General features: G+C 40.8%; 1 protein-coding gene across 3 annotated transcripts in view; it reads left to right on the top strand.

Annotated features, from left to right (window-relative positions):
- LOC311129690 (DDB1- and CUL4-associated factor 6-like) overlaps positions 1-22,393 on the top strand; it is a 75,808-nt gene that overhangs the window by 15,293 nt on the left and 38,122 nt on the right. For all 3 annotated transcript variants that reach the window (XM_084162093.1, XM_084162092.1, XM_084162091.1), the window contains exons 2-3: positions 10,167-10,228; positions 20,409-20,501. In XM_084162093.1, coding sequence (XP_084018219.1) covers positions 10,167-10,228; positions 20,409-20,501 — 155 coding nt within the window. The remainder of the gene's footprint in view (positions 1-10,166; positions 10,229-20,408; positions 20,502-22,393) is intronic.

The raw sequence follows: 22,393 nt of genomic DNA, 5'->3' as shown, positions 1-22,393 counted from the left end.
ATTCGCCACCTGGTTATCAGAAGGGGGAAAGGAGAAGATTAGTTGTGTATCGTCAGCGTAGCAATGATAGGAGAGGCCATGTGAGGATATGACAGAGCCAAGTGACTTGGTGTATAGCGAGAATAGGAGAGGGCCTAGAACTGAGCCCTGGGGGACACCAGTGGTGAGAGCATTATTGACACGTACCCATGAGCCCCCTCTCTTTCCATTTACTGTAACCAGCCCTCTCACCCACTGAGCACCGACCAACACCGGAATATGCATTTCTGTATAGTACAAATCAGGGATAATTACTGTTACTGGGTGTTAATCCACTTACTGTATGTAGTTCAATAACCAAAATAGATATTTTTCCTATTTAAGATGTCATATCATAGCTGACACCCCATTCTTTCTGCAGACATCTTTGAATCTGAATTCGGAGTAGATATTTAAGAGTTCTGGGAAAACGTGGTCACATAAAAAACGGAGGGAGATTTTACCATCATTCTGTTACCAACTTTACATCTGCACTGTTTAATGTTGTCCTTGTGCATAGAGTTATATGGTTCGTTTAACTTTGCAATCAATCGTTTTTGTTTGGCATACTTTGAAGTGAAAATCTGAGTCTCAGTGTCATTCTGTTACTGTGGAATTGCCCATACACATAGCTTTACCTCCTACACATCCAGTTCTCTGTGTGTGCGTGTGTGTGGGAGATGGGGCCAGGAGTTGAATAATTGATACATAATCCTTAACACCCTGCTGGACTTCACAGAACGACAGCACAAACATCATCATCGCTTCCTTCCGCCCACACACAGGTCTCCATTCATCTCAGTTACGTTTCATGGGGGACAGATTTAATTGGGACACAACATGAGCACAGATTGGATGATTCATAAAACAAAGGCCACAACCAAAGCTTTAAAATCAGAGTACAGTAAGTGTTCAAACGCACTGGCATCAGTGTTTGTTTTCCTCGACACACAGGGAAAGAATCAGTCGATTTGGGGCAAATGGGCTACTCATAATATAACAGAGACTCTGAAATGAATCTGCCTGAGTGGGAAATGCACTGGAATTAAAAGCCTCTTTCTGACCTGGGTCTTAATCTAAAGTCTATGGTCTAGAGAAGAAAGCCCAGTCTTTTTCAACAGCTGCAGTGTCTGCAAGGAACAAAGTCCTATGAGTGTGGTACACCAGACTACATGATCTTAAATGAAACAGTAAGCATATGACAGAGGAGGCTACAGTAATGGGATCATCAACTTCAAAATGATCATAACAATCTACTGTTTCTATAATGAGGACATGTATTGGTTTACTTAATCCTTCTTCCTGTTGATATTAATTTACTGCCTGCAGCTCTGTAGTGGTTGTTTACAAACCTTCAGCTGTCCCTCCTATACACCACTCTTCCTGGGGTTGGCTCTCCACTACACTGACTGGCATCCCAAGTGGGTGGACCAGGACAACACTGGGGTTTCTCAGGTAGTGTGGGTACTGGATATGTGCACTCATGTCAGAGGACCCTGAACTGAAACTGCACCAGGCTTTTCCTTGAGCACCATTCACAAAAATCGATGATGCTCTGATTAAAACACTACGTTTTTATATGCCTAGGCTATATTCATTGTTTTTGATTTGCTGTGCTTCTATTTGATTCCCATCTGTTGTGTTGCCATCAGCTAACATACATTTCTACAATGTTATACTACTCAGTCTGTGCCTTTTTAGCCTGTTTAATTGTGTGGCTGTTTCACTTGCTGGTGAAAAAGAATGATCAAGCTCCATAGAATCATACTGTTATGTGTTATTCACTTATCAAGAGGATTATGAAACACAGTGTTCATTTGATCCTTGGTGTTTGATTGCTATGAAAGCACGTACCACGTCATTTCTCAGGTTGGGTCATGTTGGCCAAACCTTTGTGGGTGACTGACATGTTGAAGAATCAGGGAGTTGTCCCTGTAAGGAATGCACTGCCTCCCTTCAATTACATTTTACATTTACATTTTTAGTCATTTAGCATACGCTCTTATCCAGAGCGACTTACAGTTAGTGAATACATGTTTTTTTATACTGGCCCCCCGTGGGAATCGAACCCACAACCCTGGCGTTGCAAACGCCATGCTCTATCAACTGAGCTACATCCCTGCTGGCCATTCCCTCCCCTACCCTGGACAACGCTGGGCCAATTGTGCGCCGCCCATGAGTCTCCCGGTCGCGGCCGGCTGCGACAGAGCCTGGATTCGAACCAGGATCTCTAGTGGCACAGTTAATTACTAATGTTCACAGATTTGTTGATATTGCCTATTGAGACAAAGCTTAGGCTGATTTAGTATGTTACAATAAAAATGCACCTTTAGGCCTATAATAAAGCATTCCATGCATCATCGCATTTGCAGACTTGTAGGCAACTATTCCTAATGTGATAAGTAGTTTAGATAGTAATATTTTTATTTAACCTTTTATTTAACCAGGTAAGCCAGTTGAGAACAAGTTCTCATTTACAACTGCGACCTGGCCAAGATAAAGCAAAGCAGTGCGGAAAAAACAACAACACAGAGTTACATATGGAATAAACAAAACGTACAGTCAATAACACAATAGAAAATCTATATAAATTGTGTGGAAATGCAGTAAGTTATGGAGGTAAGGCAATAAATAGGCCATAGTGCAAAATAATTACAATTATAATTTAGTATTAACACTGGAGTGATAGATGTGCAGAAGATGATGTGCAAATAGAGATACTGGGGTGCAAATGAGCAAAATACATAATGTAAATAACAATATGGGGATGAGGTAGTTGGGTCGGCTAATAATATAACTCAATCGCTGTTCATAAAAAAAGACTGTTCAATGCATGGCTGAGCACATAGTGGCGTAGAGTAGGACTATGGTATAGGCCAGGGGTGTCAAACGTCCGGCCCGCGGGCCGGATTAGGCCCGCAAACGGGTTTAATCCGGCCAGCGAGATGATAAAAAAAAAAATAATAATACAAAAAATAATACAAAAAATAATCATAATTTGGTCAAGTATAAAAATGCGCTGCAATTTTTCAATAAAATAAACTGCTCTTCCAATTGCGTTCACTGGATGGCGCAATATCAATTGTGTTAAGCAAGCAAACTGTTTATACCGGGGCAGAGCAAGTAGGTCAAGCACGTGCAGCCAATGAGCTACTTTGTTTTGCCCGCGATATTTATTACGGCTTCTACTTTTAACATTATGTGCTTTGGCACCCTCATTGCCCCAATATGTATCTGTCAAAAAAGAGAAAAGTGGACGCAGAGTGCAGAGTGTTCCAAGAAAAATTGTCATCCTTCTATTTATTCACGGAATTGAATGGGAAAGCTGTATGTTTGGTGTGTTCAGAGCATGTTGCAGTGCTGAAAGAATATAACCTTTGTCGCCACTGTGAGTCTTCATGCCGACAAATATGACAACTTTCAAGGACAGCGGAGATGAGAGAAGGTGAATGAACTGTTGGCGGGTCTGAAGAAACAGCAGTCTGTGTTTACTCACAGCCGAGACATCAGGGACGCTGCAGTGAAAACTAGCTACCTCATTGCTAATGAAATCGCAGTGGCTTCAAAACCATTTAGTGAGGGTGAATTTGTAAAAACATGCATGATGAAGGCAGCGGAGATTGTGTGCCCTGAAAAGCGGCAGGCTTTTGCAAATATCAGCCTGACAAGAAACAAAGTTGCAGACAGGATTTCCGATCTTTCAGTGGATTTGGACAGCCAGTTGAAGCAAAAAGTAAAGTCATTTATTGCGTTTTCGGTTGCAATTGATGAAAGCACGGACATTACAGATGTTGCACAACTGGCCATTTTCATCCGCGGAGTTGATGACACATTGACCGTCACCGAGGAGTTCGTGGAGTTGGTGCCGATGACAGATACAACGACAGCAGCTGATATTTTTACCGCACTCGTTGGCGCGCTGGACAGGGTCGGAGTGGACTGGTCCCGCGCTGTCAGCCTGGCTACAGATGGTGCGCCCTCAATGATCGGGAAAAAAGCAGGCGTTGTGACAAAGTTCTGAGAGAAAGTGCAATCTGCAAATGGAGGACGTGATTTTTTGACTTTTCACTGTATTTTGCACCAGGAGGCTTTGTGTTGCAAGTCATTAAAGATGGATAACGTCATGAAGGTGGTCATCCAAACTGTTAATTTCATCCGATCCAGAAGCCTGAATCACCGTCAGTTTGACAGCCTTCTCAGAGAGAAAGACCACATCTATGGCCTGCCATACCACACTGAGGTAAGATGGTTAAGCCGAGGTGCTGTGCTGAGGCGTTTCTTTGATTTACGAGAAGAAATTGAACAGTTCATGGAAGAAAAGGGCAAACCAGTGTTAGAATTTCATTCCGCAGAATGGATGCAGGACCTTGCATTTATGGTGGATGTTACAGAGCACCTGAATAACTTGAACAAACAGCTGCAAGGGCGCAACAAAGTTGTCACGCAGTATTATGACAGCATACATTCTTTCAAGTTGAAGCTGTCATTGTGGGAGACGCAACTTGCCGGTGGTGATGCAGCTCACTTCCCCTGTCTGAAAAATGTGTGCGCGACCCAACATGTGGCAGACATGAAGCGGTTCAAAGATAAAATAACGGGACTGTTACGGGAGTTTGAGCAACGCTTTCAGATTTATGTTTATATGTTTTTATGTTGATGTGCTATTGTTTTTAATTGATTTTATTTTATTTGTATATTTAACCTATTCTTGACTCTGTGGTTCTTGCACTTGTTTGGGGAACAGGATTTCATTCTTTTTATCTACATTTCTGCCTGAGAAATGACACCCTGATATAGTTCTGTGATCTGTGAAACAGTTCTGTTAATCACTGAGGCAGTGTGTGTTTGTGTGTTCTTTTTCTTTAGAATTTTCAAATAAACTTGACGTGTTTTATGATTAATAGTGATGTTGTGCTTGTACTATTTTGGACACACTGTCCTCAGGCTCCAGCTTTATGTTGTATGTTGATCGTATTAAAACAAAGAAAACAATCTGAAGTCTGAAGTTGTTTTTAAGTTATATATATATACCATGATTTTTCTGATCCGGCCCACTTGGGAATAGATTTTCCTCCATGTGGCCCCTGAGCTAAAATGAGTTTGACACCCCTGCTATAGGCTATATCAGATACGTTTCTTTTTTTTGCAGGGGAAAAATGTGGCTTTTTATAAACACATTTCATGCAATTCTACTACACTTTATATGACTGGAGACATTAGGTGAAACATATATATTTTTACACAAATTACAAGATACACTACTCTGCTTACACTGACAAACAGATCAATAAAAACAACATTGTCGGATCCATATAAAAGGCCTACGAGAAGGGGAGACTCATACAATATGACGTCCATCTAACCTGGAGGAGGAAATTATTGTCCAAAAACAAACTTTCATGTGGCACTGACCCAACAATGATAAAGAGTGAATATGAGCACTCACCGGGGATATGGCCGATGCTCTCCGCTGGTGCCAAGAAGGTAGGCCTAGGCTATACTGTTCGCTCAATTAAGTTGAGAATGTTGATAACTAAAAGACAGATTAGAATATTGTCTTCTCTTTACAGCATTAGCCATTTGCTTAACAAACTGTTTTCCCATGATTGTATTTTTGAAATATTGCGGTATGCCTGGCTGGGCCTCTACCTTTCACTGACAGTCGCAACTCAACAATCATCTAGTTAGCATATCCGCTCGCGCTGCCCAAACTGTGGGCCCTCCCGACTGTAGACAATGCGATTTAAAGCAATCCACATCTTATTTTTAAAAAATAATCTAATGATCCTCTCTGGCCAAATCATGCTTTCTGGTGTAGTAGCCTATATTTATTTTATTTATTGGAGTAGGCTAATTAGGCTATATCATTTTGGCAATTTACTTTAGGGCAAGCTTAGTATGTATGTTACACTTTATCACAAATATGATTTCAGTGAATCATTAGTGAGGAAGTGGCTTTGAGAGATGTGATCTTCTGCAGGTTTCACATTCTCTGTTTCCCAAAGATGAATAACAATTACCACATGCTTGAAAAGCTACAGTATCAACCACCGTGCACAGTGTGTAGCAACAAAGCTATGGTCATGGTATCCTATGTGATATTGACTCAAAGATGCCTCTGCTCTCAAACTTTATGGAATTGACAGACACTGTGCTAACCATGCCATTCAGGATACCAACCATCTTCAATCAGAGGCCCAGACAGTCTCAGTCACTGATGGGATGCAAATGTTGGCACACATCTCCATCCGTACCAGTGATTTTAGTGTCATCTACCTCAAGAATGAGAAACACTGAAAAATTAAAGTGTGTCTAGTTTTTAAACCCACTATGGCTCCTTCTTCAGAATCAGACCTCTTGGCACAGGGTCAATTGCCTGTCACTTCTCTTCTCTAGGGTTTGGTGACACTGGGATGTGGTGACACTTTAGCTTGTATAGCATGATGTTATAGGCTATATGTGGTTATGCTGTCTGGGGCTACCGGAATGGTAAATGTGTATTTTCTATCTGGGGCCAAGCTAACCTGTGATTGTATTGAGTGGTGTTTGAGTGAGGATTAGCAGGCCCAGGGGTGGGGCAGGTGGCGTATGGATCTGCCTAGCGCTGCATTTAGCTTGACTAGGCTGGCTGTGTTGCTAGAACTGTCAAAATCAATGGACAGGAGAGACATGCATGTAATCATACCAGTTAGAGGCTACATTTGGCACTGTAAAAGGGGGGCCGCCAGGGGGGCTAGCATAGCATTTGTGGAATCTAAATCCCAACAAAAGCTAGAAGGATACTTTAAGGGAGAGTTAGGCCTAGGCTAACCATAGAACATTTAAGGCTATATGTTGCACAGTCTTCCTCACCCATGAGATTTAGCAAGATCAAAGTAGCCTACATGGTTTCAGCTAAATATGTTAAATCTATCATCACATGACATCAATGCTTATCAGAAAAATAAAGAGGGGGCTGGGAGATGTTTATCTGGTGTCTCATTCTCTTTTTAGACATTTGACTTTAAATATCTGAAGGTTGAAGACAAAGGAGGGGATATGGAGACAACACCATTTTGAGCTGTCAGGCCTTTTTACAAGCATGTCTTCAATATTCCACTTCTCCAATGGTGAAATATCGTTATATTGATGCAGCCGAAGCTGTTCATTCCAGAAGGTGTGAGCGTAAAATGGGCAGCTTTCAGGCATGTCTTTGGGGACATCACTGACCTGGGAAGAGCTCTCTGTTGCCCTCCATTTTCTCTTATTGATTGGGTCTAATCCTCAACACTCTCAAAATGGATTGGATGTGAAAAGAACATCATGGCATAGGGGTGTGTGTGTGGGTGGGGGGGTGCCTGGAGTCAGTGGCGGCTCCTGAAAAAATTCTCAGGAGGGGCAATTTTTCTGATGATTTAGGTGACCTACACACATTTTAAAAAAGATATGTCCAGCAACAACATGAAGACAGGGGCAGCATATAAGTCAATACCAGAAGCATTTATTGACTGATCTGGGGAGATGGATTCCAGTTTCTGTGACAGATTATAAATAATCTCTGATGCCTTTGTTATATTAGCTTTTGGTTGAATGTACTGTCGTAGTAAATATATAATGTTATAGCTTGGTCTGACTAAAATCTTGTGCATGACCCATTTTGTGTTGGGCGTTTGTTTTCAATCAATGCTGTTCCTATCCTATAACAATGGACAAAAGAGTCCTATCTTGTCAGCCTTGTCAGCAGGTGGCCAAGGACAACACCCACGCCATAGGTCTCTCAGTTCTTCCAACTCACGAGTTCTTGCTCTGAGGACACACACACACACACACACACACACACACACACACACACACACACACACACACACACACACACACACACACACATCATCACTGATAACACACACACACACACACATCATCACTGTTAAACACACACACACACACACACACACACAAATCCCCTCTCTTTAGGCTGAACATTTGAAGACAGAGAACCCGACTCAGAGCCAATGCAACAGTGGAGGGGACCTCGCCCAACTCATCAGGACCAATCAGAAGATCAGAACTACTAGATTCAACCTACATCATTTATTGTATAAAATGTCTGCACACAATGTTTTCGGGGCTCTCTTCAGATAGCTCCCTAAGAGTTTGACGAACGAGTCCGTGCACGCGATTCCAGATATCTTTACCTCTGAATAAACTGCCTTTATTATACCATATCCACCCTGTCCAAAGTCTCTACTTGGTCTCAGTTCTCCAGTAAACTTGTGATTATCAACAGTACACAACGGTAACAAACAATTGGGGGAACTCACGGGGCAGATAGTAAGGTCGCAGTGACACAGAAAGCAGTTCAATGTCGGGGGTACAGAGTCGCTCTCTTACCAGGATCGATTTTCCCTGTGACTGTGTCAGATCGCGGTCCGCTCTGACCAGGGTGAAGCCGGCCGGCTCCACTTCTCTGTCCGGGACTCTGTCATCCAGCCAAGTCTCCCAGCTGTATTGGATTCCGCTGCCAGCAGCGTTTTCATTATTTAGTCCGTTCGTAGCGGGTATGTACACGATCAACAAGATCAGTCCAAAACCCACCACTGGAAATCCATGGTTGGCAGAATGTTTGTAAACTAAGTGTACAAATTAAAAACATAAAATAACGCCACTAAGTGTACAAATTAAAAACATAAGATAACGCCACACTTCAGGTCGCAACAGAGACGCTGCTAGCCGCTATTTTCTTAGTTACGTTCATGGTTACGTCACGTATGACGAAAGCGCGTAAGTGCAAGCCCACAGACACCCATAGAGATTGTATTGAAAGCTTTGAAATTTGAAAAAAATAGATTTTACATGGGAGTCTGACAGACTTCTGGGCGATTTTCAACATGACTGAAATCGCCCCAAAAACGGGCGGGGCCATTTGAAGCACGACTTTAGCCTGATTTGACATTTAGTGGCAGTCAGATCAGATTAGAACACTGATAACTACTGTTGCCGTGATATAATTGATTAGAAAAAAAATCCCTTCCTTTTCCCGTTTGGCAGTGCGTCGCCCATATCGCCCTATTGAACACACCGCCCCTGCCTGGAGTGTTGATAGTCCGGCACGAATAACTGTTTGATTTGAACAGCAATGCAGCAGCAATGAACTAGAACCCAGATGTAGGACAAAAGCTGATATTGTGCCTTGAATGCACTTACTAACTTGAAGCTCAGACTTCAATACGATTACAGAGCATTGGCCTGTTTATTTATTTATCATATTACCTATTTATTTACCTTTGCCTCTCTATTATTGAATGGGACTTTCCAATTTCATCTGGCTAGGCGACACAATATACATAGTATCAGTGTTTGTTTATATGAGCATTTCAGGACTGGCACCGAGGCACGCAAGGTCACAAAGGCCATAGTGTTAATGACTGTCTGCTGTAATTCTACTTTATTGCCTTTGACATTGGCCTTGTACTGTCAATGCACAGTAGAGTCTGTCATAGTGGATGATGGAACTAAGGCCTTCCTTTCCATGCCCTCTACGAATACAGAATGCAATGAATGGTTTTTAGATTCTAGCCTGTCATCGCTTTACCTGAGGGCATGAATTCTCGCCCAATGTTTTTTTTCTTACTATTCTAAGGCAAGTTGAATAATTTGAGGCGAGGATTTATTTTAAAACCTGCATCTTCTAGCCTGATACAGTTTAAGTTTAGAAGCAAGTTCACTGCCAAACCTGAACCTTTCTTCATGACATTAGTCTATTTCAGGACAGGATAGGCAGCCTGCTCATTTGGTTCTTCCCCTCTCCCTGTGATGGTGACAGCAGATGCGAGGGAGGCTTCCTCAAGATGAATAATACATTATAAGCCACAGAAAGACTGATTGCAATGATTCTATGTGACGCGTTAGTCCTCTCCCTGCTCCCTCTGTAAATACTGAGAGCTGAGGCATGAAAACAAACCATGGCAAAACAAAATGGAGCCTTACAAATGGGTTCCAACACTTCTGGTATAGGGTATGGCCATTGCTTTGTCATCTACCCTAGTCGATGACTTGAATTCATCAGTAATTTTTAATGCTGACTGAAGTAGTCCAAAAATAAATGAAAGTTCAAGTCATGGCTAAACAATTGTGACTTGAAAGAATGTCTTTCTTCTGTTTCTGCACAGGTAGAAGAGAATTTGTCCAGCGGCTGAAACTCGAAGCGACACTCAATGTTCACGATGGCTGTGTAAGTACACATTACCCACCCTGTGTGTGTTTTTGTGTCTGTGGTGTACACTGTGCATGTCTGTCCCTCCTTTCATCTTTAGAGCACTTCACCCTCCCCCCCTGTCTGTCAGTCAGTGTGTGAAACCTTGAGACTGACTGACTGAGTGACGGACAGACAGGAAGTGATGGACAGATGGACAGGGAGTGATTCTGTCATTCTAATCCTGTCCATTCAGTTGGTTGGAGTCTTCTGTTTGGAAAATAAAGAGATAAACAACAAAGGGTTGATGAAACTTCTGCATAGTACAAACAAAATCTGTCTGCCATACACAATCCCCTCGTACAACTTACTGCAATATTCCCGGATTGTAGGCTACATACACATATTTGTCTAAGCGAGTTCTGTCAAATTGTGTTATCTCTATTCTCTCAAACCAGTAGCTTGGAGTTTACGCCATATCACTCCCACCTACCCAGTCCTTATCAGTGCATATGAAAGATGCAAAGGGACAAGAAGACGTAAGGAAGCCATTTTTAAATGTCGCTCCGCTTACTGCATCACCAGCCCCTGTCTCTCTCCCTGAGGTCCTGTCTGTCACGAACGTCCTCTCTCTCATTTTGGAGACCTGAAGTCGAGCTGCCCTCCAACATGTCACGGGTGCCATTCTAACTCACAACCTCTATTGTGCCCTTACGAGTGACGAGATGTTGTGTTGGTGCTGGGGGCCATCACTTTTCAGTTTCCCAAATCACTGTATTGCCAGATGTTGAAAAACTAAGATGGAAGAGATACATTTAGATCTACTCTGTAGATAACATACTGTACAAAAGTACTGGATCACAGAAGTAGCCTAATACATACTGTATTGTCATGTAGGCTATTATTACACTTATTTTACAAAAATACACATTTCTTAAACAGCCTCTTGCCCATGTTTCGACTCCTTGGTGTTGTAGGCATATGCAGATCTGAATTTCTAAAGGGGGTTTATGGGAGCTTGTGCCGTATTGCTGCTCACACCTTTATTCTTCCTGTAGATCTACAACACAGAAGGTACTGGGGCTTGGGGCAAGGAGAAGAAACTACTGTAGGGGTTGGTTTCAGACTGATTCAAAATGATGCTAGTCTGACTCTGAAGGGTCAGAGGGGTATACTACAAAGCAGCATCAATGAGTTAGCCAGCTAACTTGGATGAATAACTATTGGTTTTCTGGTTCATTAAGAAAGCGAAACTTAGAAATGTGTTTTTGGTTGTTGAGTCAATTAGACCATGCCTATTTCAATCGTATCTTTCAAAAACATTAAAAGTAATTTCAGAATATTTAGTTAGCTGGCTAATTCATTGAACCTGCTTTGTAGTATACCCCGCTGGTTGAGTCGGGTTGAGTTGAGGCTGGAGAGTGGAGGGAGGTAGGGACCTGGGCAGCCAGGGGCATCTGGGGAACAGAAGGTGGCACACAGTGGTCTGGGTGGCAAAAGGACTGACACAGACACACAGTATTCCTACAGAGTTTGATCAAGTAGTATTAGTATACAGCACAACATGCAGAAGAATTTGTAATGCAGGTGATAGGATAGGCCTATATTAAGATCAAGCTACAGTCTGCTTGAACAAAAAAGATGGTGGTTGTGGCAGGAGAACCCCAATTTTTTTAGTTCCGTTCCGACCAGAAAATAACGAAAGAAAAGTTACAGTTCATATAGTTCCCATATAGTACAGTTCATACATTCATTTACTCCCCCAATTAGCGCCGATAGAGCAGCTTGCTGTGGAACGGGTAAGATGTTATAAACAGTACCAGTCAAAAGTTTGGACACGCCTACTCATTCAAGGGTTTTTCTTTGTTGTTACTATTTTCTACATTGTAGAATAATAGTGAAGACATCAAAACTATTAAATAACACATATGGAATCATGTAGTAACCAAAAAAGTGTTAAACAAATCAACATGTATTTTATATTTGAGATTCTTTAAATAGCCACCCTTTGTCATGATGACAGCTTTGCACACTCTTGGCATTCTCTCAACCATCTTCACCTGCAATGGTTTTCCAACAGTATTGAAGAAGTTCCCACATATGCTGAGCACTTGTTGGCTGCTTTTCCTTCACTCTGCCGTCTGACTCATCCCAAACTATCTCAATTGGGTTGAGGTCGGTGGATTGTCGAGGCCAGGTCATCTGGTGCAGCACTCCATCACTCTCCTTCTTGGTAAAATAGCCCTTACACAGCCTGGAGGTGTGCTGGGTCATTGTCCTGTTGAAAAACAAATGATAGTCCCACTAAGCCCAAACCAGATGGGATGGAGTATCGCTGCAGAATGCTGTGGTAGCCATGCTGGTTAAGTGTGCCTTGAATTCTAAATAAATCACAGACAGTGTCACCAGCAAAGCACCCCCACACCATAACACCTCCTCCTCCATGCTTTACGGTGGGAAATACACATGCGGAGATCATCCGTTCACCCACACCACGTCTCACAAAGACACGGCAGTTGGAACCAAAAATCTCAAATTTGGACTATAGACCAAAGGACAGATTTCCACCGGTCTAATGTCCATTGCTCGTGTTTCTTGGCCCAAGCAGGTCTCTTCTTATTATTGGTGTCCTTTAGTAGTGGTTTCTTTGCACCAATTCGACCATGAAGGCCTAATTCACACAGTTCCCTCTGAACAGTTGATGTTGAGATGTGTCTGTGACTTGAACTCTGTGAAGCATTTATTTGGGCTGCAATTTCTGAGGCTGGTAACTCTAATGAACTTATCCTCTGCAACAGAGGAAACTCTGGGTCTTCCATTCCTGTGGCGGTCCTCATGAGAGCCATTTTCATCATAGCACTTGATGGTTTTGAGACTGCACTTGAAGAAACTTTAAAAGTTATTGAAATGTTCCGTATTGACTGACCTTCATGTCTTAAAGTAATGGACTCTCATTTCGCTTTGCTTTTTTGAGCTGTTCTTGCCATAATATGGACTTGGTCTTTTACCAAATAGGGCTATCTTCTGTATACCCCCTACCTTGTCACAACACAACTGATTGGCTCAAATGCATTAAGAAGGAATTCCACAAATTAACTTTTAACAAGGCACACCTGTTAATTGAAATGCATTCCAGGTCACTACCTCATGAATGCCAAGCGTGTGCAAAGCTGTCATCAAGGCAAATGGTGGTTATTTGAAAAATCTCAAATATAAAATACATTTTGATTTGTTCAACACTCTTTTGGTTTCTACATGATTCCATGTGTTATTTCATAGTTTTGATGTCTTCACTATTATTCTACAATCTAAAAAATAGTAAAAATAAAGAAAAACCCTTTAGGTGTGTCCAAACTTTTGACTGGTAGTGTACATGTTTGATTGGTCAGGTAAGTGCAAGCCCGAGATGCCACTGAAATTTCACAGGTGGGGGGAGAGCAAGAGAGGGGTGGACATGGAGGGTGCTTGGCTTGAAGCGCTGAACATCATGACATGACGTGAATTGGAATGTGTTTAGGCTATTACTAGCATTATAATTTAACCAAATTATAGAATTACTGTGCCCTCAGAAGGTATTCACACCCCTTGATTTTTTCCCACATTTTGTTGTGTTACAGCCTGAATTTTAAATAGATTAAATTGAGATTTTGTGTCACTGGCCTACACACAATACCCCATAATGTCTAAGTGGAAATATGTTTTTAGAAATGTTTACCATTAATTAAAAACGTAATAAGTATTCAACCCCTTTGTTATGGCAAGCCTAAATAAGTTCAGGAGTAGAAATGTGCTTAACAAGTCACAAGTTGCATGGACTCAGTCTGTGTGCAATAAAAGTGTTTAACATTATTTTTTTATGATTACCTCATCTCTGTACCCCACACATACAATTATCTGTAAGGTCCCTTAGTCAAGCAGTGAATTTCAAACAGATTCAACTACAAAGGCCAGGGAGGTTTTCCAATGCCTCTCCTCTCAAAGAAGGGCACCTGTTGGTAGATGGAAGCAGACATTGATTATCCCTTTGAGCATGGTGCAGTTATTAATTATACTTTGGATGGTGTATCAATACAGCCAGTCACTACAAAGATACAGGTGTCCTTCCTAACGCAGTTGCCGGAGAGGAAGGAAACCGCTCAGGGATTTCACAATGAGGTCAATGGTGACTTTAAAACAGTTACAGAGTTTAATGGCTGTGGTAGGAGAAACTGAGAATGGATCAACAACATTGCACTAAAGTAAAACTGCAAAAAATGTGACAAATAAATTAACTTTATGTCCTGAATACAAAGCGTTATTTTGGGGACAAATCCAACCCAACACATCACTGAGTACCAGTCTTCATATTTTCAAGCAAGGTTGGTGGCTGCATAAAATTTGATTTGATTTGTATGGGTATGCTTGTCATCGGCAAGGACTAGGGAGTTTTTTAGGGAAAAAAATAAACGCAATAGAGCTAAGCACAGGCAAAATCCTAGAGGAACACCTGGTTCAGTTTGCGTTCCATCAGACACTGCGAGACTAATTCATACAATACAAATTCACCTTTCAGAAGGACAATAACGTAAAACACAAGGCCAAATATACACTGGAGTTGCTTACCAAGACAACATTGAATGAAGTTTTGACTTAAATCGGCTTGAAAATCTATTGCAAGAAATGGCTGTCTAGCAATGATGAACAACTAACTTGACAGAGCTTAAATATTATTTTTTAGAATATTGTGCAAATATTGTACAATGCAGGTGTGCAAAGCTCTTAGAGACGTACCCAGAAAGACTCACAGCTGTAATCACTGTCAAAGGTGATTCTAACGTGTGAATATTTAAACAATATATTTAAATATATATTTAAACAAATTCGATATTTCTGTATTTCATTTTCAATAAATGTGCAAAAATGTCTAATTGTTGTTATGGGGTATTGTGTGTAGATAGGTGTGAAACAAATCTATTGAATCCATTTTGAATTCAGGTTGTACCACAACAAAATGTCAATAAGTCAAGGGGTATGAATACTTTCTGAAGCTACTTTACATTACAAATATTTTTGGAACACATTTTGTTTTTATTAACCAGTTCTCAAGATTTGAAAAGAACAGTTCTGCTGGAGCAGCTACTTGACACTTTTAATAAGGCACTAATTTCATTCATTCTTAAGAAGGATAGAGACCCCACTGACCCAGGCAGTTTTCGCCCTATCAGTTTAATCTGAGTTTATTGTAAGGTGCTCTCCAAAGTACTAGCCATGAGGCTGGAGAAGGTTTTACCTCATATTATTAACATAGATTAGGTGGGATTTGTAAAAAGTAGAACCTCCACAGACAATCTTAGACGTTTGCTTCACCTCATGTGGCTGAGTCAAAAAGAGGATACTCAGGTGTCAGAGAAGACATTCGATAGGGTGGAGTGGGGCTTTTTGACAAATACCAAGTGGGTTAAGGTATTATACTCCAATCCAAGAGCAGCAGTCCTCACAAATGGTATGATCTCTTCCTTTTTTAATTTGTCGAGGGGAACCCAGCAGGGCAGTCCTCTCTCACCTCTCCTTTTTACTCTATTTTTGGAGCCCTTGGCAGCAGCAATCAGAGCTGATTCAGGAATCAAAGGAGTAATGGGAGGTGCCAGAGAGCGTAAACTGTTCTTATATGCTGACGACATATTGTTACTTATTAGGGAACCGGCCACATCAATCCCTTTGGTTTTGAACACAATTGACATGTTCTCACAGATATCTGGTTATAAGATTAATTGGCAGAAGTCAGAGGCTATGCCTGTATCCAAATTCTGTCCTCCTGTTGCAATTACTTCATTACAGTTAAAATGGGTGCCATCAGGGATGAAATACCTGGGTATAAGACAGCAATGAACTGCAAAATATAATGCAAATTAATATGATGCCACTACTACAAAAAATTAAGAATAATCTTGGTAAATGGAGGTTGCTTAATCTTACTTTATGGGGCAAAATAAATACTGTGAAAATGGTTGTGGCACCACAGTTTAAATATGTGTCCATGATGCTCCCTGTGACCATTTCTCCCTTACTATTTAAGCAGTACAATCAAATGATTAAGGATTATCTTTGGGATGGGAAAAACCCCAGAATAAATGTGAACAAGTTATATTTTCCAAGGGATAAAGGAGGACTAGCACTACCCAATGTAGAACTTTACAACATATCATTTGAAGTAGCCAAATTGCCCAGACAATGGGGCAAATATGATTCCCATTTGGGATGGACTCAGATTGACAGGTCTATCACAGCCCCGTTTAAGCCTATTGAGGCCTTATCACCCCAAAATATTCAGAGACAGCCAACTGAAGAGGATAACCCAATCCTACAACATTCCCGAGAGGTATGGGTTAAGATTCATAAGATGCTTGGAATTTCCCAGTATAAACAAAAATATTCTTCCATATGCACAACCCATCGGTTTCCATAGGAAAATATTTCATTTATCTGGGAGGTATGGCTTAGACAAGGCCTGCATGCACTAGGGGATCTATATGATAAAGGAGTGCTTATGTCCTATCAGAACCTGAAGGAGAAATGTAATTTACAATTATAAGGCTGATTTCTGGAAATACTTACAACTAAGGAGCTGCATGGGGTCTTTTAGGAGTATTAACCTCCAGAGAGATTAAAACTTGTTAGAACAATATTTCATGTTACCAGGAATATCACACTCCGCTTCAGTGTTTTTATAAAAGAGTCTCATATGCACAATATGGAAACTGATTTGGCAGAGGGATCTTAATTGTGACATTGAAGAGGATGTATTGAAAAATGTAGTTTCCTATGTAGGGTGGTGTACCAGGGATACAAGGGGTACATTTACACATACGATTGTTCATAGATACTACTGGACCCCAGTTAGATTACATAAAATGGGTTTATTGCAAAATAATTTATGCTGGAAATGCAAGGGTGAAGTAGGTACCTTTTTGCATGCTATATGGGAATGTCACATGGTGCTCCCTTTCACAGCTGTGCTTATTAGGGGATATATCTATTTTACTACCAGGTGTTAGCAAAGAAGAGTTTGGTCTTGCCTCAGTGGGTTTTCTTACTGCGGCTAGACTCATACTACGTAACTGGAAGAGCGCAGATGGTCCGAAATCAACAGATTGGCTCAAACTCATGGTGGAGACTGCATCTTATGAATCAATGATAGCGAAATTACAGGAGAGGAAAGGGAAATTTAGTATGATATGGGAACACTTTTCTAATTACATTTAAACTCAGTTTTTCACAATTCCTGACATTTAATCCTAGTAAAAATTCCCTGTCTTAGGTCAGTTAGGATCACCACTTAATTTTAAGAATGTGATATGTCAGAATAATAGTAGAGAGAATTATTTATTTCAGCTTTTATTTCTTTCATCACATTCCCAGTGGGTCAGAAGTTTACATACACTCAATAAGTATTTCGTAGCATTGCCTTTAAATTGTTTAACCTGGGTCAAACGTTTCAGGTAGCCTTCCACAAGCTTCCCACAATAAGTTGGGTGAATTTTGGCCCATTCCTCCTGACAGAGCTGGTGTAACTGAGTCAGGTTTGTAGGCCTCCTTGCTCGCACATGCTTTTTCAGTTCTGCCCACATTCTCCATAGGATTGAGGTCAGGGCTTTGTGATGGCCACTCCAATACCTTGACTTTGTTGTCCTTAAGCCATTTTGCCACAACTTTGGAAGTATGCTTGGGGTCATTGTCCATTTGGAAGACCCATTTGCGTCCAAGCTTTAACTTCCAGACTGATGTCTTGAGATGTTGCTTTAATATATCCACATAATTTTCCTTCCTCATGATGCCACCTATTTTGTGAAGTGCACCAGTCCCTCCTGCAGCAAAGCACCCCCACAGCATGATGCTGCCACCCCGTGCTTCACGGTTGGGATGATGTTCTTCGGCTTGCAAGCAACCCCCTTTTTCATCCAAACATAACAATGGCCATTATAGCCAAACAGTTCTATTTTTGTTTCATCAGACCAGAGGACATTTCTCAAAAAAGTATGATCTTTGTCCCCATGTGCAGTTGCAAACTGTGGTCTGGCTTTTTTATGGCGGTTTTGGAGCAGTGGCTTCTTCCTTGCTGAGCAGCCTTTCAGGTTATGTCGATATAGGACTCGTTTTACTGTGGATATAGATACTTTTGTACCTGTTTCCTCCAGCATCTTCACAAGGTCCTTTGCTGCTGTTCTGGGATTGATTTGCACTTTTCGCACCAAAGTACGTCCATCTCTAGGAGACAGAACGCGTCTCCTTCTTGAGCGGTATGATGGCTGTGTGGTCCCATGGTGTTTATACTTGCGTACTATTGTTTGTACAGATGAACGTGGTACCTTCAGGCGTTTGGAAATTGCTCCCAAGGATGAACCAGACTTGTGGAGGTCTACCATTTTTTTTATGAGGTCTTGGCTGATTTCTTTTTATTTTCCCATGATGTCAAGCAAAGAGGCACTGAGTTTGAAGGTAGGCCTTGAAATACATCCACAGGTACACCTCCAATTGACTCAAATGATGTCAATTAGCCTATCAGTAGCTTCTAAAGCCATGACATCATTTTCTGGAATTTTCCAAGCTGTTTAAAGGCACAGTCAACTTAGTGTATGTGAACTTCTGACCCACTGGAATTGTGATACAGTGAAATAATCTGTCTGTCTGTAAATTTTTGGAAAAATTACTTGTGTCATGCACAAAGTAGATGTCCTAACCGACTTGCCAAAACTATAGTTTGTTAACAAGAAATCTGTGGAGTGGTTGAAAAATGAGTTTTAATGACTCCAACCTAAGTGTATGTAAACTTCCTACTTCAACTGTATATAAGGGACGTGCGGGTGAGAAGCTAGGGCATAAATTGGAACAAATGTATGTGTAATGTTTTTTGTTGATGTATTTTTTATTTTTATCAAAACAAATATATTAACTTTTTTTTGTTGCTCTTTTAATATTCCAACCACTGATATATATGTATTGTTAGTGTTATGTAATGTCATATTGATAAAACATTTTACAAATAAAATACGAATATATCAGTTCTGTTCCGGAACACTACAGATCACTTTCGTTACCGGTTTTGTTCCCTTAAGCAGTTCCAAATCCTGATTGTGGTCATAGTGATGATTTAATGATCTCCTCAATTTCATGTTAGCAACCCACAGAGCTAGGCCAGAAGAAATTGAATAAGCAAGAAAATAATATGAAAAGCATCGCCTACCACCGGTGATATCAATGCCAACATGTTTTTTCAGTGAATAGCCTATTTATTACACAATCTAGACCTACATTTGTACAATACTTTTCTGTAACATCAAATGTTGTGCCTTTTCTAGATGGATACCAGTTAACAGCAGTGTAGTCTTTAATAGCGTGGCTGTATTTTGTCTTGGCCACCACTGACACACGTTGTTAGCAGAGTGGCGACAACAGGAAAACATTCTTACCCCCTTTGGAGAGACTTTAGCGTTCTTTATCATTGAAAGATAATCTGTCTGTTTCCAATGCATGCATGACATTGTCCCCCACATTTAGAATGGGCTCCCTTTTGTGTCTGTCTGTATAGTGTGGTGTGTGTCTTTCTAATCTAAACCATCAACCATATATATCTAGTTACAGCATATGTGTGTTATTTTAGCACATAACACACCACTCTTATAAAGCTAATGTATTTTCTCAGACAGTGATGTGAGCAGTTTCTCCGAAATTACAGCCGTTCTGTGAAAATGCAAAACCATTTACAGTGTTTTAAAGCTGCTCGACAAGGGACGGAAAATAAAACATGACAGGGGATTAAATCACCCAGAAAGACTATTTGGGAATTGGGGGGTTGATGGGGAGGAGGGGTCCAATTTGGTTTGGCAATGAAGAGGGATTGTGTGACCAACCTTGTTGCACACTGATGGGTCTCGCCCCAGAAATGGAGGGAAGAGTGTATCGACTTCCGCTGGAGGACTTAATGAAATATTGATCTACGGTCCCAAAGACACGACGCCTAGCGAAGGCGTTCACCGCCTTTAGTTCCATTCTAGTTCCATGTTTCTCATTTGGTGAACGTTCACCTGGTTTCTATTTGATTGGGGGACAGTGACACATTCAGATGTTACACCTTAGATTGGTTTACGAACATACACAGTTGTAGACGTTCTTTCATAAAGTTGTTTCAATATTGTTATATGTGCATGGAGTGAACTCACACACTGTATTTTGTCCCAATCAGGTCAATACCATATCCTGGAACGATACAGGGGAGTACATCCTGTCAGGGTCAGACGATACCAACCTTGTCATCACAAACCCATACAACAGAAAGGTAAGGAGAGCTAGAGTCTAATGTACTGTATACCAGACCTGGGTTCAAAGAAGTGTATTTTGAAATAGTATTTGAACCCAGTTCTGTTGTATACAGATGAACCTTATGACCTTACATCACCAACATCATGTAGCTAACTGTGTTATAACAACAGGATCTACCTGGGGTTAAATGATAATGGATTGGATTTATAGAGATAGTGCTTTATAGGTGCTCATTATATGCCTGCTGAAAGATCTTTCTTGTCGATAAAGACGGACAGAGAAAAAAGCAGACAGTGGTTAGATTTCTATAAACCTCCCATCACCCTAATCAACAGCCAAAGAAATTGGCTGTCGAGGGATTCTGAAAAATCATAATCAGCGATGTCTGTCTCTTGTGTTGATATGAAACAAGAGTGACCTTGGTCAATTAAGTGCAGGTTCTATTTTTTTCAGTGCCCGGCCGTGCATTAAGTATACCTTTGTCAGCCCTCTTCTATTATACAATTATTATCCAATCACTTAAAGGTGCAATATGCAGAAATCGCTCTACCATTTCCTGGTTGCTAAATTATAATGTAGACTAGAGAATCATTGTACCATCTACACCGCTGTGAAATACCTTTTAATAACCAAAAATATTGTATTTTCAGCTGTTTGAATCTGGTGTACAAAACAGAAAGTAAAAGATGCAAAAACTTAAGAACCAGAAGCATAGAAATAGCATACATAGAACAGATCTACCGCCTCTTAGACTTGCTTTCAATGCGAATGACAGACCTATAACTCACATTTCTATGTGAATTTGGTCATGTCGCCCAAAAAGTTACATATTAATGCTTTACATTTTATAATTATCTTAGTCAAGCACAATTCAACTGACCAGAATGTTTTTTGCGTGATTGAGTTGACTTCAGTTGACGAAGCATGGGAGAGAGAGAATCAATATTTTCCTTTGAGTCAGAAGACATAGGGAGCATCCCAGTGGTCTTCAATGCAAATGAAGAGGATACCAGGAGAGGGAGCCACTTTAGACTATTGAGACGCTCCTACACAGTAAAATTGCAGTTAATTCAACTCCTATGGAGGCAAATGTAACACTATTTTGGGGTTTATATGGTCCCACCCCCATTTTGTGTTAACTACTCTGGTCATGGTGTTGATATTTTTGGAGTTAAAACGACTCTAAATGCAGTAAATATCCAACTCTCAGAGTTGCTTAAAATTAACTCCAATTGCCATTTTACTATTTTCACTGTTGTTTTTAATCAACTCCCTTGCCATTTTACACTTTTCTGTGTTGTTTTGAATTAACAATCAACTACAGCAGAGTACATTTCTCTTTCAGTTTATTTCCTTTTGAGTTATAAGAGTGTAAAGCCTTATTTGAATATTTCTTAATGTGTCAAATTATGTTGGTTTGCAATGTGATATCACATTTCTGTTGGAAGTCAACTTGCAGGAAGATATCCAGCACTTTTACATCATTCACAACTTGCATTCAGAATGCCTGTCAGGGTAGGGAAGAAAATACAATACACTATATGTACAAAAGTATGTGGACACCCCTTCAAATTAGTGGATTCGGCTACTTCAGCCACACCCGTTGCTGACAGGTGTATAAAATCGAGCACACAGCCATGCGATGTCCATAGACAAACATTGGCAGTAGAATGGCCTTACTGAACAGCTCAGTGACTTTCAACGTGGCACCGTCATAGGATGCCACCTTTCCAACAAGTCAGTTCGTCAAATTTCTGACCTGCTAGAGCTGCCCTGGTCAACTGTAAGTGCTGTTATTGTGAAGTGGAAATGTCTAGGAGCAACAACGGCTCAGCCGCGACATGGTAGGCCACACAAGGTCACAGAAAGGGACTGCCAAGTGCTGAAGCAGTTGCAACACTCACTACC

Source organism: Coregonus lavaretus, assembly GCF_964263955.1.
Source record: "Coregonus lavaretus genome assembly, chromosome: 5".
Classification (NCBI taxonomy): Eukaryota; Metazoa; Chordata; class Actinopteri; order Salmoniformes; family Salmonidae; genus Coregonus; species Coregonus lavaretus.
Note: the sequence above shows the minus strand (reverse complement) of the source record. Positions and strands in the feature narration are given on the sequence as shown.